The sequence below is a fragment of the Engystomops pustulosus genome, chromosome 6, assembly GCF_040894005.1.
Source record: "Engystomops pustulosus chromosome 6, aEngPut4.maternal, whole genome shotgun sequence".
Taxonomy (NCBI): domain Eukaryota; kingdom Metazoa; phylum Chordata; class Amphibia; order Anura; family Leptodactylidae; genus Engystomops; species Engystomops pustulosus.
The window spans coordinates 36,901,701-36,920,560 of NC_092416.1; the positions used below are offsets into that span (position 1 = coordinate 36,901,701).

Consider the following 18,860-nt stretch of genomic DNA (forward strand, 5'->3'; position numbering starts at 1 on the left):
GCGTGCAGATGCTTCTCTTTGCTTTTATTTGTATTAGTAATTTGATTTGGTCACAGGACAGCACAAATAAATACATGTAGCAGTGTAGTACGCGCGCACTCTCTCTGGCAGGGTGGAAGGATATCTTCTCTAGCTGGAAAGGCTGAGAGACTCTACTTCTTGGGGGCAGCACCAATGGCGGCTTTCTCTTCACGGGTAATGGGGATGGAGCGTTCGGGAACGTCAGCCAGCTTCCTTGGTCCGGTCACAGTCAAGACTCCATCTGGGGACAGGGATGAGGTGATGCAGAGGGGATCAACATCCATTGGGATTTTATATCTACGCTGGAAATCTCTGGAAACATAGCCATGTTCATCCTAGGAAGGAAGAGGATAACCAGTAGCAATGTCAATTGTGCTAGTGTCTCGTCTGCTAAAAGACCTTCCTTAAAGGGTTTGTCTAATGTGACCACCGGCCAAGTGTCATGTCCCCTCCGAATACTGAAGTAACTGCACATGTGTGGTTTTGTCTATATATTTCTCTATATACAAATAGTAAATACACTCCATTTGGATGGGATAGGCCAACTACCCCATATATGGGTTGCCCCCACTCAATGAGGTCAGGTGAAATTTACTATTGCTGGTTCTTCCTTCCCACAAATTCTGTTAGGAGAGTCAGGGAGCCCCATACACATGTAATCCTCCCAAAACCTTTACACTCATACAATTTTATACTTTTATTATGTCTATTTTAATTAATACCCTGACTGGTGGACCTGTATAGCGACATAGCTATAGCGGAATATGGAAGGAGGGCTTACAGTATTTACCAGTTCAGCGGTTACTACCTGACGTTCCTCATGTTTTCCAGTGATTTCGACGTAATCTCCCACCACTTTTACTTTCAGTTCTTCTGGGGAGAAATGTTTCACATCGAGATTTACAGAAAACTTGTCCTTTTCCAGTCTCAGCTGTGGAAGACATAGGGTGAGGTTTTGAGTAAAAGGCGACAAAGCTACATGAAAGTTGTAATGTGATCAGTACAATGTGAGTTGCAGTTACATGTAGAAGACACTCCGAATAATACCGCCACGACCCTATAGAAGAGCAGGACATTTTTCACGATTGACGTTACATGGCACTTGTTACCATCTCCCCCACTGACTTGCATCAGCACTTTTTATAAAATCCTCTCCAACTTCTCCTGATGTGGGAGTGCACTTTCTGGGTATGACTTCAGCTAAGAGCAGTGAGGCCAGGACAGCTTCCCTCACTTCCCATAATGCTAAGCTCTCCTCTCTATCACTAGCATTTCTAGCACACAGATTATTACACACAAATAGACCTATAAACTAATGCAGCCTTATGACTATTATACACATTTCCTGCTGTGATGGATGTGTCAGCCAGGCTGTTCACTCTTCGCAGGACAGTGAAGGGATGGAGAGTACAGACAATGGAGAAGACATGGCACACATAGATATAAATAGCCGTCATCCTATGTATCAGACTGCGGTACTGATCCTACCCCCTTCTCTTCACTGACCCAACTAGTCTTGTCAAAGCCTAGATAGAGGTTGATGGTGTGCAGGGAAGGCTTATGGATGATAATAGAAGAAGCTAGAAGATAATGAGAAGCTGCAGGGAGAGGTGTGACAACATAAGAGCAGAGTGTAGACAGAGCAGACATGATAGAGTTGCTGCTGGGTACTGTTATTACTGAGCAGAGAAAAGAACTAGCTCAGTAAATAGACAAACCCCTTCGCCCTTCTGTGACCCCTCAATCTGTAGACTGCATCTCCTGTTCCCTCCTCTTTCACTCTATGGATCTTTTAGCAACCAGAATGCCAGACTCTAGGTAGGAGGACTGAGACAGGATGATAGCAGAGGATTAGCAGAGAAACAACTTCAATAACGTAATGAATGTATGTTGAAAAACGTTAGTTTTCAGCTATAGCAGCTATAGGAAAAATTTAATAAAGTCAAAAGTTACACTTTAAATTAAATCTACCATCTAAATCAAGCAGGAAGTTCCGGGACACTTACTCATAGATCCAGGCACCGTAACTGTGGTAATCTTCTTATATTTGTTATCCATGGCCGCCTTCCTTCTAAAATCAACCTTAAAAATATGCTAATGAGCCAGAAGGGCTGTGTTTATTATAATTTTAAAAGTTGATTTTAGTAGGAAGATGGTCATAACAAAAATTAGTACATTATGACAGTCATGGTGCCTGGATCTATGAGTACCGTAAATGTCTCTGGTTTATCATCCTTGATTTTGATGGTAGATTTCCTTTGAAGAGATGTATATTATAAGTTTGTAGAATTCTTCATAGACTTTGCAGTTTATAATTAAAGGCATACTGTAACTATCCCTGTATAAAGAGATTGTCAAAAATTCTGAATCAGGCCCAAAAGCCTCAAGTTAAGGTCATTTCTCATTTAACCAAGTTATTCCTTTCATCTTTACCAGCTACATGCATGCTCGGGTGGAGGATTTCTCAATGGTGAGATAGAAATAAGTCCCATCCACACACATCTCAAGGCGCTCCCATACATAATTGATAATTGACCAATTTATTCAAGAATTATTGGATTGCATGTGGCCATTGAAGGGCTTATGTGTATACGGATAACTGATGAAACTGGGGTAACAAAGTAAGAAAGTATAATTTACCCCCAATCATTGCAATGTCCTATAGATCAATATTGGAATAACCATCTATATCATGCAAGTGCACATCCACAATGGGTATACTAAAGCTCCCATCCACATTAGAGACCCAAACCCGTTTCCCGAACCTGCCAATTTCTGCAGGATCAACCCACCACAGGAAGAAGATGTATTAAAATTTGATGCCAATATTTTGATCTCAAAAGCGATAAAGACTTCCAGAGTTGTCTGTTTGTGTCTTATTTCACTCTTTCCATGAAAAAATACATGCATACTTCGCCAAACCAGGAGTGCTTGTGTATGGGAGCAACAGTAGGAATAGCTGTGGGCCAAACAAGCAACTGAAAGTGTAATGCCACTATACAGCTATTACCAGGAGCGCCCATTGGGTGCCTCAGGTTTGCTGGGCTATGGTCTAGTACAGTGGTGGCGAACCTATGGCACGGGTGCCAGAAGTGGCACTCAGAGCCCTTTCAGTGGGCACCCAGGCCATCACCAGAGAGGACTCCAGGTCCTCCTGCATCGGCCCTGACAATTCTTCCTGTTTATGGGACCCTGGAGGGGTCATAAATGATCATCCAAATTTCTTTTATTTTCTACTTTGTTGGTGTCCTCAGGGTACGGTTATGAATGAAAGATGTGACAGAGAAGGGAGTATAAATCACAAATAAAATTTCTGTGCTGGCACTTTGCGATAAATAAGTGGGTCTTGGTTGTAGTTTGGGCACTCGGTCTCTAAAAGGTTCGTCTAGTATGCTTACCTGGCCATAGGATGAGTAGTAAGATGCTTTATGTCCCACACTAATAGAGATGGTAAAGAACCTGCTAGGAAGAGGAAATAACTACACCTAAAAGCAAACACTATTGCATAATACAATATCTTATGACATAACTGTATGGCCGATCATGTTTCTGTGCTGTATCAGGAGATCTAAGTATATCTGAGGGCATGTTGTTTACTTCCAGTGTAAGGATAGACGTCCCGGGCAATGTGCTGTAACAGGATCCGTGCATATTAATAAGGGATTTTCTATGTGACATCTATAACTGTAGGATTAGAATGTACCTCTGAGCCCACGCTGGGACCAAAACAAGACTCAGTTTATTAGCAGCAATGTTCTCCTTACACCCAGTGTGGATAGGACACGTATAAAATCACCACAAATTTTCCCAATATAAAGCGGTAATAAGAAAGAACCTAAAGTCAAATTGGGTAGAAGTTGGGTCTAGGGAAAGTATGTCTGTGTTGTATCCACACTGCCATATGGTGTTGAAAAAATACTGCTATATATTGCCTACATAAGAACAAAATATGGTGCCAAAATTGTAGTGTTAAAGAAAATGGGGCTTATTTATATATATATAATCGGAAAATGCATTAAAAGTGTTATTTCAGTCTGTAATGCTGCGTTCAGCGATTCACTAAGATCATGCGCCACGCTGGCCCGACAGAGTTCACCATCTTTTTTGTGGTGCACCTTTAACATTGGTCGTGCAAAACAATTTGCAAGTTAAACACGGCGCTCAGTGCGGATCAGTCGGATCGTCCGCCGGCACACACTTCTTAAATACCTGTTTTAGCCATGAAGAACGTGCACCGTCCAACTAAAGTGCAACGCAAACCCTTAGTGAATGAGCCACAATGTATAATACTGTCATATAAAGCTACAAAAAAAATAATACTGCTCCAAGGCTTCCTGAATTAGGTAAGTGTTGCCTAATAATATATGTAGCAGATAAACATGTAGAACATGGATATGGATGTAGGTTGTGAGGAGGGGGTAGAGCGAGGTCAATGTTGTTTACCAACAGTCCACGGACATAAATATCTATGTATAGATGACCATAAGCAACACAGTAACATAGCAAAAGGTCACGGTGAATATTTATAAGCAATTATAACTACTTTCTTACACTTAGCACTTATCATACCCCTAGCGCAGGCTAACTCACAGCGTATCACGGTTTTGTAGTATTTTTTAATAAAATTTTTGGAGCTTGAAGAACTCCACCCTACAAGTAGTCCTTCCACATCCAGCAGAATTTGAGTCGTGTTTCCTACTCATCAGTCATTTCCAACCAGTTGTAAAAACTTTGACAACCATCCTTTAGATTTCAGGTCATGCTAAGAGTTAAAGGACATCTACCACCAGGATGAAAGATTGTAAACCAAGCACACTGACCTACTGATGTGTGTCCCCTCTGGCAGGATCTGCTCTTCTTTAAGCTTCCTATGCTCTTGTCTTTAGGAAAAAAGGTTTTAAAAATTATGCAAATGAACCTGAGGGCCTCCAGTCTACATTAACACCTATGGAGCCCAGAGCCCCTCAGGCTTATTTGCATCATTTTTAAAGCATTTTTTTTGTAAAAAAAAACAGAGGCATAAGAAGCTAAAAGAAGAGCAGGTCCTGCCTGAGCGGGCACACACCAGTATGTCAGTGTGCATGGTTTACAATCTTTCATCCTGGTGGTAGATGCCCTTTAAGATTCTGGCCCATCCCCAGCTTAGAGACCACCACTCATGAAAACGCCCATCTAAAACAAATGAAAGAAGAACAAGAAGTCAGTTACCTCGGACAAGCTACTTTCTATCCAGTGTGGAAGTCTGAGGAAAGGATATTTGAAGTAGAAAGGGGACAACAGGGTGGGAAACAACTCCGACTCTTGAAGGTGATCCCCAAAACTCTGTTCGAAGAGCCTGTTTGGTCCAAAGAAGGAGAACAATTGGCGGCGGAACCAGGGATGATGGATAGTCACATCCATTTTCGTCAGGCTTGTGGTGCTAGCTGTCAGGGAGAAGTGTGCAGTGTTTGAGTCACCCAACAAACCCAAAGGCCTTATATACAGAGTGGTCCATCCTGTGCTCCTCCCCTGCACCCCAACATTGAACTCTGGAAAAGGTTGCATTATCCTCGCACGCTTGCTTGCCCCCATTCAGGAGGCAGATGGCGGATATGAGCAATGACACATCTTCTGTTCTCTCGGGAGCCCATTGGATCATCCTGTAGAGGTGCTGATTGTCTCTCGCTGGTCTCTGCACATCGGATTAAACAGACAGGAGGATCATCTCAGCTACTGTACTGCGACATGACAAGAGATGATTTCATGCTGAGATCTGACAGCTGATAGTGTGATCCCAGCTTCTCACAGAGGGCAGCTTATTCCTTCCGAATAATCCAGCCCTGGCCAGCTTCCCTTCTGTGGGTCTGCGTTGTATACAGTGGGATGGGAGAAGACGTATTATGACCTCTCAGGCATCTCAGAAGGGTTAGAATGAATAGGATGCTACGTATGACATTACTAAAAAAATATTGCTATGCACTTTCACATTTAGATTATACAAAGTTTTTATTATGTTAGAAAACCACGTGTGAGTTAAAAAAAAAAAAGTGAAGCATTTAAAAAAATGTCTTTGTATCGCCATATACCAATGACAATAACTTTTTCAAACGTAGGTGTACAGAGCTATAACATTTCCTTTATTTAATAATTCCTCTATTTATATAGCGCACACAGATTACACAGCGCTGCACAGAGTTTGCCAAATCGGTCTCCAATGGGGCTCACAAGCTACTGTATATACTCGAGTATAAGCCGACCCGGATATAAACCGAGACCCCTAATTTTACCACCAAAAACTGGGAAAACCTATTGACTTGAGTATAAGCAGAGGGTGAGAAATGCATTGGTCACAGCCTCCCAGTATATAGCCTGTCCCCAGTAATATACAGCCAGCCCCTGTAGTAAACAGCCTACCAGCCCCCTTTAGTAGCCAACCAGCAAGCCAGCTCCCAGTTTGTCCAGCACTTAGATACTCACCTTCGGTTGGTCCCGAGGCTCGGCGCGGCTTCCCGATGCTTCTGTCCCAGCGGCTCTTTTTCTGTCTGCTGTAACAGCTAGCAGAGATGCGGCCATGCTCTCTGCCGGCCAGTGCATACTATGGCATCATCAGCGGCCGCATCATAGTGTGCGCCGGCCAGCAAAGTGCATGGCCGCAGCTCTGCCGACTGTTACAGCAGACAGAAGAGGAGCCGTGGGGACTGAAGCATCGTAGACAAGACAGAAGAGAAGCCGCGCCGAGCATCATGGGTGTCATTTTATTTTTTTTATTGACTCGTGTATAAGCCTAGGTGAGGTTTTTCAGCACATTTTTTGGGCTTATACAAGAGTATACACGGTAATCAACCTACCAGTATGTTTTGGAGTGTGGGAGGAAATCAGAGGACCTGGAGGAAACCCACGCAAACACAGAGAGAACTCAGTGCTGCAAAGCTGCAGACCACTATGACACCGTGCAGCTGTGAAAGATGTAATTTTTTGCAGGACAAGCCATAGTTTTCTGTACAACCTTTTGATCAGATTTATATGTGGAAAGAAGTGGCAAAAAACAGTTGATTCGGACATATGAGGGAGGGAAAATTATCATATTGGTGTATGTTGTTAGATTGTAGAACACGCTGGCTGTGAAAACAGCTAATGTTAACAAACTAAAGACATCATCTGACATTGGGATGTTTATCCACATGGAATGCACAGCGGGTACAGAAATAAACACGTGCAACAGAGGAGACATTGGGGGTCATTTACTAAGGGGCCGATTCGCGTTTTCCCGACGTGTTACCCGAATATTTCCGATTTGCGCCGAGTGTACCTGTATTGCCCCGGGATTGTGGCGCACGCGATCGGATTGTGGCGCATCGGCGCCGGCATGCGCGCGACGGAAATCGGGGGGCGTGGCCGAACGAAAACCCGACGTATTCGGAAAAACCGCCGCATTTAAAAACCGAAAAAGTGTCGCTTGGGGAGCGCTTACCTTCACCTGGTCCGAGGTGGTGCATTCCGGCGCGATGAGATGCTTTTCAGCGCAGCAGCGCCACCTGGTGGACGGCGGAGGAACTACCTTCTTAAATCCCGGCCGGACCCGAATCCTGTTCAGAGAACGCGCCGCTGGATCGCGAATGGGCCGGGTAAGTAAATTTGCCCCATTGTTTCCTACAGAGATACTGGCATATTCTTGTTTTGTCAGTAAGTAATTCAATTAGATCTTGTGCTGTACTGGTATCTTGTGTTTGTGTATGGATGAGGTGTCTGTGAGCGAGTTTGCTGTTGTCTTAAAGGGGTTGGCCACTATTTTACATAAGTTGCCCATGTGTCTTTAATGCATTGTGGATAATCCCAGAATGTCCAATGATTTAGCGCTCCTTCTACTTACAATTGTGCTGTGTGCAGATTATTCATGCTTCTTTGTTTACATGTCTACATGTTTTGTAACATTATGAAGTAGGTTTTCTGCCTTGGCATTAGCTCCAGATGTCCACAATGATTGGGAACAGACCTGGAAATTAAGAGGAGCTTATGCATTGGTCCTAAATAAAATGTTTTCACCTTAATTAGGCCTTATTTGGTTATGGTAGTGCACATAATGTCATGAAACTGCCTACCTGTAGATTGTTGCATGTGCCAATGCCCATAGATGGAAAGGTGAAATCCTGAAGCAAGCACAGCAAGTCTATAGAGATGTATTGATTTCAGGAAACATGTCATCAGAACACAGATTTTCACCTTATGACAAGTTCTCACAGCCTTTTTAATGCCATTTCCCAATTTGCTTTTATCATTAACATTATTGATTACACTCACTTTACAAGTTGATAAAAATTTACCTGCCTCCCTGCCAGCAAACTGTAATGAGTCACAGGGGTGTGGGAGACCCTGGTATCATCATCATTATCTCCTCACTGCTCTCCTAGATTTATCTCTTCCTCCACCACTTCTGCACACATGAGCAGAAAGAAATTTCCCTGTTGCATGGATCAGATAACGGCTGCATGAGGGAGGGAAATAGGCTGGAGAGACAAAAGAGAAATATTTGGCAGAACATAGAGGAGATAATTATGATGATTGCAGCCTTATTACAGACATGTCTCAATGCAGATTATGAATTTGTATTAACCCCACACTGTGGTATTGTGCGGTAGAGTGGGGCTGTATGGAGAGTGGGATGAGCTCTTTCCATACACGTCAGGTGTCATTTGTGTTATGCTGGCACCGATAATGGCAGTTCACCTGTTAATTGTTGTGATCGAACCCAACCACGGCACCTAACAGCGCTGCTGGTAGGCGCCACCATCTTGGAAGGCTATTAGAGATTAGCAGTAGAGTTGCAGTATATTTTATAAGCAATCAAACCCTCCAGGATTAAAATACCCTAAGGCAGTGATGGTGAACCTTTTAGAGATCGAGTGCCCAAACTAGAAATAAACCCACTTATTTAAGTGCAAAGTGCCAAAACAGCAATTTAGGTGGTAACATGTTTTGTTAAGGCTTTTAATTGTATCAGCGTCCTGATGACACCAAAACAGTTGCAAGAAAGAGGAGAAATTCAGATAATCATTGTACCTTTCCTCCAGGGTCCCCTGAACAGGATGAATTGCGTGGCCTAGAGCAGGACCTACAATAATAACACAGCCTTGTCCGCACCTCCTTGCTTCTCCTGTAGTCCTAGGCTGCTTTAGAATGTGTAGCTTTAAAATAGCCCTGACCACAGCATGTCCTGGGTGGCCAAGGACTGCAGGAGGAGGTTTTGAGTTCTGTCTGTGGTGATGCCCTGGGTGCCCACAGAGAGTGCTCCGAGTGCCACCTCTGGCACCCGTGCCATAGGTTCACCACCACTGCCCTAAGGGGTCGGATATAACGGTAAAAAAAATTTTTTTTAAACAACGCAAACGCACTGGAAAACGGCCACCTGAGCAAGGAATAAATTCCATCAATCCCTAGAGGTAACGTGTATCTATAATAGGACTGTCCTCCAGCGATAATCTGGTAGTAGATGTCCATTAACTCCTTGGATGCTAATCAAGTTAACCCCATTGATGCCATGGTCATCTAAGGGTGTTTAGGGGGTAGTGGTAAGTACTCTACGTGCATGTGCTTGCGCTCAGCATATTGTATCAAATTGTGGCCGCAAAAATAAAGCCGCCTAAATATCTGTATTACTCTTTTTGTTATGAGCAAGTTTATTACATTACATCCAGGTTATATAATGTTATAAAATGAGTATATTCTATTCATTTATAAATATTCTGAATAATGTAGACTGATTTCCAACTCAGGATCCAACTGCCAGCTTTAAAGAGACAGGAAGGTTGTTCTTAAAAAGGCACGTTATATATAGCTGCTGGGAGCCGGCCATACACCTGTAATTCTCATATAACTTAAAATAGACTTGGATGAAATGCTGCCACTTTCACATCTGCTGCAGCGTCATTTGTTGGCATAATGTTATAGCTTGGTTTATGGGAAACAGAAACCAACTACTTAAATATAGCTGCGCACTAATCTATGTACAATCTGTTCAGCTTCTCCTGCTCTATAACATGCTGCCTGCAGATAGGACACTATATACAATCTACTCAGCTCTTCCTGTGCTATAACATGCTGCCTGCAGATAGGACACCATGTACAATCTGCTCAGCTACTCATGCTCTATAACATGCTGCATGCACATAGGACACTGTACAATCTGCTCAGCTCCTCCTGCTCTATAACATGCTGCCTGCACATAGGACACTGTACAATCTGCTCATCTCCTCAAGCTCTATAACAGTGACGGCGAACCTTTTAGAGCCTGAGTGCCCAAACTTCAACCAAAAGCCACTTATTTATTGCAAAGTGCCAGCGCAGCAATTTAAGCAGTAATTTATTTCTCCTTGTTCTTTGACAACTTTCAATCGTTCAGCCTGATAATTGCACCAACTCAGTTGAAAGGAGGAGGGCAAATTCATCTATCATTGTAGGAAGATTCTGCAGGAAAGTTCTTTGAGTTCTGTCTGGTGAACTTCATGCTGGGGTGATGGCCTGGGTGCCCACAGAGAGGGCTCTGAGTGCCGCCTCTGGCACCCGTGCCATAGGTTCGCCACCACTGCTCTATAACATGCTGTTTGCAGATAGGACACTATGTACAATCTACTGAGCTCCTCCTGCTCTATAACATGCTGCCTGCAAATAGGACACCATGTACAATCTGCTCAGCTACTCATGCTCTATAACATGCTGAATGCACATAGGACACTGTACAATCTGCTCAGCTCCTCCTGCTCTATAACATGCTGCCTGCACATAGGACACTGTGCAATCTGCTCATCTCCTCAAGCTCTATAACATGCTGCCTGCAGATAGGACACAGTGTACAATCTGCTGAGCTCCTCGTGCTCTATAACATGCTGCCTGCAGATAGGACACTGTGTACAACCGCCTCAGCTGCTAATGCTCTCTACCATGATAACTGGACCACATCTACAAAATGACAGAATACTTTAACAATTGGTTTTGGAAAAAAAACATCTTTTTAAAAAGCATTTTCTTCTGTTTAAAATAAGCTTAGTGCATGTGTGAGCCAGTGTAGGGTATTAATAGCTGGGCAGCTGTTTGAGCTCTGATTGTCTGCTGGCATCTAAACGACCAGGGCAATGACATTTTATAGAGATGACTTTGCATTCTTTAAAGATGACACAGACACAGGACACAGGTGACACTAAAGCAGAAAAACCTCTGTCTTCTTTATATTTTTGCTATCAGATACATGTTTACAAGCGGAGTATCTGAAAACAAGTGCAAATATGCAAAAACCTGCAGCTCTGGATGGATTTCAATGTACAATATGTACCATAACATTTCTTAACATAACTGGACCTGGAAGTATAGAGAAGGGGAAAGAGGGTGCATTTTACATAGATATAGTACAGTGTATCCGTCCACATCCAGTCTGTCCACATGATAGTCCGATTATTATTCATTTAATACTGCTGAGTTCATGAGTCGTGCTCATGTCCATTCACATGTTAAATTATTTTGTATCGTGTGATTTTATTACTGTGTGCGACTTTGTTAAGCAATCACTGTGTGTGGGAGGGGTAATCAGGACTCTTCCTGTCAATCACCGTGTGTGGGAGGAGTACTCAGGACTCTCACTGTCAGTCACTGTGTAGGAGGGGTAATCAGGACTTTTACTGTCAATCACAGTGTGTGGGAGAAGTAATCAAGACTCTCATTGTCAGTCACTGTGTGGGAGGAGTAATCAGGACTCTCACTGTCAATCACTATGTGTAGGCAGGGTAATCAGGACTCTTCCTGTCAATCACTGTGTGTGGGAGGAGTGATCAGGACTCTCGTTGTCATTCACTGTGTAGGAGGGGTAATCAGGACTCTTGCTGTCAATCACTGTGTGTGGGAGGAGTAATAAGGATTCTCACTGTCAACCACTGTGTGTGGGAGGAGTAATCAGGACTCTCACTGCCAATCACTGTATGTGAGTGGGGTAATCAGGACTCTCACTGCCAATCACTGTATGTGGGTGGGGTAATCAGGACTCTCACTGTCACTCACTGTGTGTGGGAGGGGTAATCAGGCCTCTCACTGTCACTCACTGTGTGTGGGATGGGTAATGGCTACTCTTACTGTCAATCACTGTTTGTGATTGGGGCAATAAGGACTCTCTCTTTCATTTACGGTATGTGGGCTTCAATGGTGGATCTTCATGTAGGCAGTATGGCCGGGCGCCCAGGGTGTCGTGGACGCATGATGTCATAGAGTATGCGCTGGAAGAAGAAACTGAAGATGTGTATAGAGGATTTTTTTTAAGAGGGCCCTGCTGTGAACATTTTAATAGGGGGAGGTCTCTTCTGTGGACATTCTGTAAAAGTTTGCCTTGTTGTAGAAATGTAAAGGGGGTCTTTGCAGTGGACATTTTATTAAAGGGGGGGGCATCTGCTGTTGACATTTCATTAAAAGGGGGCTCTGATGTGGATAGTTCTTTAAAGGAGGCTATGCTATGGAAATGTCTTTAAACGGGACTCTGCTATGGACATTACATTAAAGGGGGCTCTGCTGTGGACATTTCTGTAAAGGGGGTTCTGCTGAGGACATAACTTTAAAGGGGGCTCTGCTGTGGACATTTAATTAAAGGGGGCTCCGTTGTGGATATTTATGTAAAGGGGGCTATGCTGTGAAAATTGTATTAAAGGGGGCTCTGCTGTGGACATTTAATTAATTTGGATCTTTTATGCCCTAACCTGCTGTGTTTGACAGATGGGAATAGTGCAGCCCTACAATCCGACAAGTGGTTGTTTTTGCTGCCAAAAATATAAAAGGAAGACTAACAGTATAATTCAGCTACAAAGCTGACACATTGGGAACAAAAGTCTAAACTATTAATAGGAGGCTACACATTTTTACTAATTAGTCCTAAGTAGTACATCCAAATATTACTGAAAGTATGCTAATGCCCTAATATAATGAACTGGGCTATGTTATTTAATCACAGTGCCAAGTCCTAACTATGTGAGCCAATGTGGCAGGCCTGGATGCCCCGGTGCCATGCTTTCTAAGCAGAAAATATAATTGACTGAGCATATTAGAGATCCAGACTAGAGCCCCTCTTTTCTTCTATTATACATAGGAATGCAGGTGTCGGGCCAAATGTCCAGTTTTCCTGCCAGTGTTGATATTCCCTTTTATGTCATGGGTGCTGCTAAAGCAAACAACTTGATCTGTCTTTGTTTTGCCCCCCTGGCAATGATGGTGGGACTCACTGGTCACCCAGTTTCTCATTTATTTTGCCAGACACCAAAACACAGACTGGTTCTGTGGGAAGACTGGAGACTTCTGTGAACTTTGCCATACCAGGGCCTACCAACTGTAGATATGTATACTGACTATACACAGGGATGAACCTAAAGTATCTACTGCTTGAAGCGAGTTATTAAACGTCAACCCCCTCTGCTCCATACAGTAGTAATATATCAGGTCAGGGGCATTACTAGGAGAGGTTAGGCCCTGTAGCAGACTTTTGAATGGGGCCCCCGTCCCCTAAGAAAATATACATATTTGTATACTTACACATTATGCCTCCGTCTACCAGTGTATGTCAATGGGTACGCGTAGCGTATAAGTCGAGAACTTTCCCAATATATATGCTGAGAACATACTAAAATAATAATATGTATATAATGGTGCACATCCTCCATTCTTTAGTGTGTCAGGTCAAATGATGGAGCCCCATAGCAGCTGCTATGGCTGTAGTTTCTTAGTAGGTGGTTCTCCATGCAAAAGATCACTATTTTGAATCGAGGGACAGCCATAAAGAAGAATTACAAAGAAAACAGAAACAGCATCATCTAGCTCCTTGATGGCAGTCTCTAGGCTATGAAATTTGCCAAACTGCATTTTGTGAGAGCCATGATGTCTAGCTTCTGGGGTAGTAAACCCCCTGGACCACCACGGATGATTACACAAGCCAACACCTATGAGTAACACAAGTAGCACCCAGTCTTCACCAGAGCCCGCCGCAAAGCGGGTCGCTCTTGCTGCAGCGTGGTGCCAGCAGGTCGTTCCACAGCTGCGACTTGTCAGCGGTGTCAGCTAAGATCGTGGTACAAAATCGGAAGGCAATCTCGTGGTCGGGGACAGGCAGTAGGTCAATGCAGGCGGCAAAGGTTCAAGGTCAGGGACACAAGTCAGGGGTTCCTACAGAGGATGCGTCAACCTCCAGATGAAAGGGCTTCTCCTTATCAGGCCTGGTGAGAACTGGAGCTGAGGCAAACACGGATTTCAACCTTGAGAAAGCTTCTTCAGCCACCAAAGATCAGATGTGAGGATTGGCGCCCTTCTTAGTGAGCTCCACGATGGGAGACACCAGAGTGGAGAAATGTGGGATAACTGCCGGTAATAGTTTGCAAAACCCATGAACCTCTGTATGGCACGTAGACCTTCCGGACACAGCCACTGTAGAACTGCAGACAGTTTGGCAGGATCCATCTGGAGGCCTCTGTCTGAGATTATATAGCCGATGAAACGAAGGCTCCGATGGTGAAACTGACATTTCTCGAGCTTGGCGTAGAGATGATTGGCCCGAAGGTGACCAAGAACTTGCCCTATGTGGGACTGGTGGGACTCAAGATCCAGGAAGAACACCAGTCTCAGGAACAGAGAGAGTATACACTCGACCAAGGGGAGAAGAGGCACCCGGCAGGAGATCCACAGGGCAGTCTTAGGGTGGCAGTCTTAGGGTTGCAAAGACTCTGCTTGTTTCTTGGAGAAAACATTGGCAAAGACCTGGTAAAACGTAGATAGGCCCTTCAAAGGCTTGGGAGTTAGGGAGGAGGCCAAGACAGTTACTAGTAGAGGTGCCACCATGCAGTGGGACTGACACTCTGATCCCCAATGATGGATCTCCTCCATCTTCCAGTTAAGAACTGATGCGTGGAGTTACAGCCACCGGAGGCCCAGCAGGAGAGACGTGGTCTAGTGTTTCAGCATGTTAACCTCTTAACGCTCAGCGTCCGATATATCGGACGCTGAGCTCAGTGACTTAGCGAACCGGCATCGGGAAACACGGGGTGCCGGCTGTGACTGATAGCCGGCACCCCAGTGTAACACCCGCGATCGGAGTTGTCTCTGATCGCGGGTGATTAACCCATTAAATGCCGCGGTCATCGCGACCGCGGCATCTAACATGCATCTGGGGTGTCTTTCCCCCACGATCGTCCCGAAAATGATTCGGGGGGCACCGATCATTGCTACGGTATCACTGGGGTCCGATCTGGACCCCAGTGTTACCTGCAGGAACTGTCGGTAAGATGGCGTCTGTGACGTCATCTTACTGGCAGAGTGCCACCCTATGCAAGTGCATAGGTTGACACTGATAATGCCCTGCAATACATAAGTATTGAAGGGTATTATTATGAACAAGCAATCAGATGATTGCTTGTTCATTTCCCATGGTGGAAAAAGTGAAAAAGTAAAAAAAAAAATTATTCAATAAAAAAATAAAGTAATAAATCACCAAAAATGCCCAAAAGCCCCAAAACACATAAAGAGCCATATAACTAAAAAAAAAGTCTAAATCATAAAACAAACCCCACATATATAGTATCATTGCGTCCGTAACAACCCGTAGAATAAAAATAAATAATTATTGAACCCGCACGATGAACGCCGTAAAAGAAAACTGTTATAAACCCTCCAAAAATTATGATTTTTACCTATTCAATCCCACAAAAAATGCTATAAAAAGTGATCAAAAAAACATATGTACTCTAGAATGATACTGGTGCAAAGTACAACGTGTCCCGCAAGAAACAAGCCATCAACCAGCTCCGTAGCCAAAAACTTAACAAAGTTATGCCACTTGGAAGATGGCAATACAAAAATGATAGATTTTTCCCCACAATAGGGTTTTATTTTACAAATTTAGTAAAACGCAAGAAAATATATTCGTGTCTGGTATCCCCGTTATCGTATCGACCCATAGAATGAAGATAATATGATTATTAGTCTATACGGTGAACACCACAAAAAAAAAATTAAAAAAACCAGTAGAGAATTGATGCTTTTCTACTCCTGCTCTCAAAAAGAAGTTCCTAAATTTTCAACAATAGGTGATACCAACCCCAAAATGGTAACATTAGAAAAAGCATCTCGTCCCGCAAAGAAAATGCCATCACATGGCCCTAATAGCGCAAAAGCGAAAATTTTATAGCCTTCAAAAGAGGCCAATGAGGAAAGTAAAATCCTGGCAGCTGCAGGGTGCTCCTTCCCTTCTGCGCCTCACTGTGTGCCCATAAAACAAGTCACGGCCACATGTGGGGGGTCTCTGTACTCGGGAGAAATTGTAGAACAAATTGTATGGTGGGTTTTGTATTTTTATCTTTTGGAAATGTGTACATTTTAGGGCTAAATGAACGTATAACCGGCACAATTTGACTATTCTAAATTTCGCCTCCATTTTGATGTAATTACTATGAAGATCTCAAGGGGTTAACAATCTTCGTAAAATCTGTTTCTGATAGCTTGAGGGGTGCAGATTTGAAATTGGGTTGGTTATATGGGGGGTTTTGATGCTAAATATGTAAATTTTCATTCAAAACTGTATTTATCCCCAAAATAGTCAATTCTGAAAATCCGGAAAAGCGCTATTCGATTTGTAAGCCGCGTGACATCAAAATAAATTATCCAGACATTTCAAAAATGGTGAAAATGTAAAGTAGACATCTGGGAAATGTTATTCAGCAATTTATTTAGGTGGTACATCTATCTGCCTGAAAACGCAATTATTTCAAATTTCAAAAATGGCAAATTTTTCAGAAAATTCATCATATTTTCTTTTTTTTTGTAAATAAACGCAAAACTTTTCAGCCAAAATTTACCACTAAAATGAAGTACAACATGTGGGTAAAAAACAATCTCAGAATCGTTTTGATAAGTAACAGTGTTCAAAAGTTATAACCATATAAAGCGACGCATGTCAGAATCCAAAAAATGGGACTGAGCCTTAAGCTACAAAATGGCTGCGTCCTTAAGGGGTTAAAGGACAGTCTTTCCTTATGAAGAGCTCCTACTTGCAGAGAGAGAGGCTCTGTAAGGTACCGGACCGGATCGGAGATAATTTGTCCGCTGACTGAGGAGATGACCATAGGCTTCTTGAGAAGGACCACAGGGATGTGATGCCGGGAGTCCAGGGCAGCATCCACGAAGTTCCCTGCAGAACCGGAGTCCAGAAAAGTGGTCACCTGAATATTGAGGAGCATGGGAATATTCAGGCACGGAGAAGCTTTGCTCTCACCTAGGGACGCTTCTCCCAAGAACCCTAGGTGCTGGCGTTTCCCGGACGCTGGGGATGAACAGGACAAGCCCCGACGAAATGTTCCGGACTGGCCCTCTGGAGCGTTCTTGGTGGGAGAGCTGGGTTCTGTCTACCTGCATAGGTTTCTCTGAAGATGGCACGGCAGGGGGCAGAAGTGGCTGTTGGAAGGCAGGAGCCAAGCGAGGCAGATGTCAAACCCAGGCTTGCGGATGCTTAAGACGTAACTCCTCAGCGTGCTCCTTAAACCAAACTTCAAGTGCAAGGTCGCGTGCAGACAACGCATCTTTGACTTGACCCGAAAGTCCCTTTTTAAAGGTCGCAGACAGGGCTGCATCGTTCCAAGTGAGCTCAGAGGCCAGTACACGGAACTGAACAGCATAGTCACCTACACAGTGGCGTAACTAGGAGAGGCAGGGCCCCATAGCAGATTTTTGCATGGGGCCCCCCTTAAAAATATTCATACATACACACACGTTGTAATAATACACAACATAACATTCTACAATATATGTACTTGTCCACACATACATACATATACACTCATATGCACACATTTATGTATTCATATATACATCTATACACTAATACATACAGTATATACAAACTCACTGTACATACATACAGTATATATGCATCAAAATTTCATGCATACTGTTTATATACATACATACATCATATTCTTTTACATACGGTTTACACCCAATGTGTATACATAAACATGCAGTATATAGACACCATATGCACACATACTGAATCTATATACAGTATATACACACAAAATGCATATACATACAGCATATAATCACACATACAGTATATACAGCGTTTACACACAGGAGCAGCATGTCCGCCTGGCGGCCGCGGGAGCAGCGCTGAGGACGGGCGGGCAGCTGCGGGACCAAGGTACCTCCCGGGCGGCCGTGAGAGCATCATGCTGGCCGGGCACCAGCGGGATAAGTGTGAAGGGTGGTCGGGAAGCTGTGGGACCAGTATGCCAGCCGTGGTAGCAACGTGCTGGCCAGGCGGTCTGTGCGCTGGGGACGGGACACTGGGGAGGGCTTGACAAAGAGGGGGACGGGCCATGGTATCGACCTTAATGTGTCGTATAGCTGGGCCCGGGTGGCGGTCGGACCAGGTACGGAAATACACCGCAGTCTCCAGTGATTGTGATTGTGCCGCCGCCCGGGCCCCTGATGCTCACGGGCACCGTAGCAACCACTACGGCTGCTACGGTGGTAGTTACGCCACTGCACCTACAGACGAGTGTCCTTGGTGCACATTCAGCGCAGCTCCAGCTGAGGAGGCTCGTGCAGGTTCTTCAAAAACAGACCGTAATTCTCTCAGGAATGCAGTGTGGGTAGCCGTGACCGGATCACCTCTGTCCCGTAGAGGGGTAGCCCAGGCCAGGGCCTTCCCGGAGAAGAGGTTGATGATGAATGCCACCTTGGATCGTTCAGTGACAAACTGAGACGGCTTTAATTCAATGTTCAATACTTGGTAGGCATAGAAAGTCTCAGCCTAGGTTCTGCGGCAGGTAGACAAGCCGAGGTAGCAGGAGAGG

At 44.1% G+C, this 18,860-nt stretch overlaps 1 protein-coding gene across 2 annotated transcripts; it reads right to left on the minus strand.

Moving 5' to 3' along the window:
* Window positions 1-7: 7 nt before the first annotated feature.
* On the minus strand, window positions 8-5,484 carry CRYAB (crystallin alpha B). Of its 2 annotated transcripts, none has more exons than XM_072155748.1 (3): window positions 5,230-5,484; window positions 830-952; window positions 8-356 (listed from the first exon to the last, which is right to left on the minus strand). In XM_072155748.1, the coding sequence occupies exons 1-3, from the start codon at window positions 5,419-5,421 to the stop codon at window positions 153-155; spliced, it is 519 nt and encodes a 172-aa protein (XP_072011849.1). In that variant the 5' UTR covers window positions 5,422-5,484; the 3' UTR covers window positions 8-152. The 2 variants fall into 2 exon arrangements, with proteins under 2 accessions (XP_072011849.1, XP_072011848.1); XM_072155747.1 differs by having other exon boundaries at window positions 812-952.
* Window positions 5,485-18,860: the final 13,376 nt, after the last annotated feature.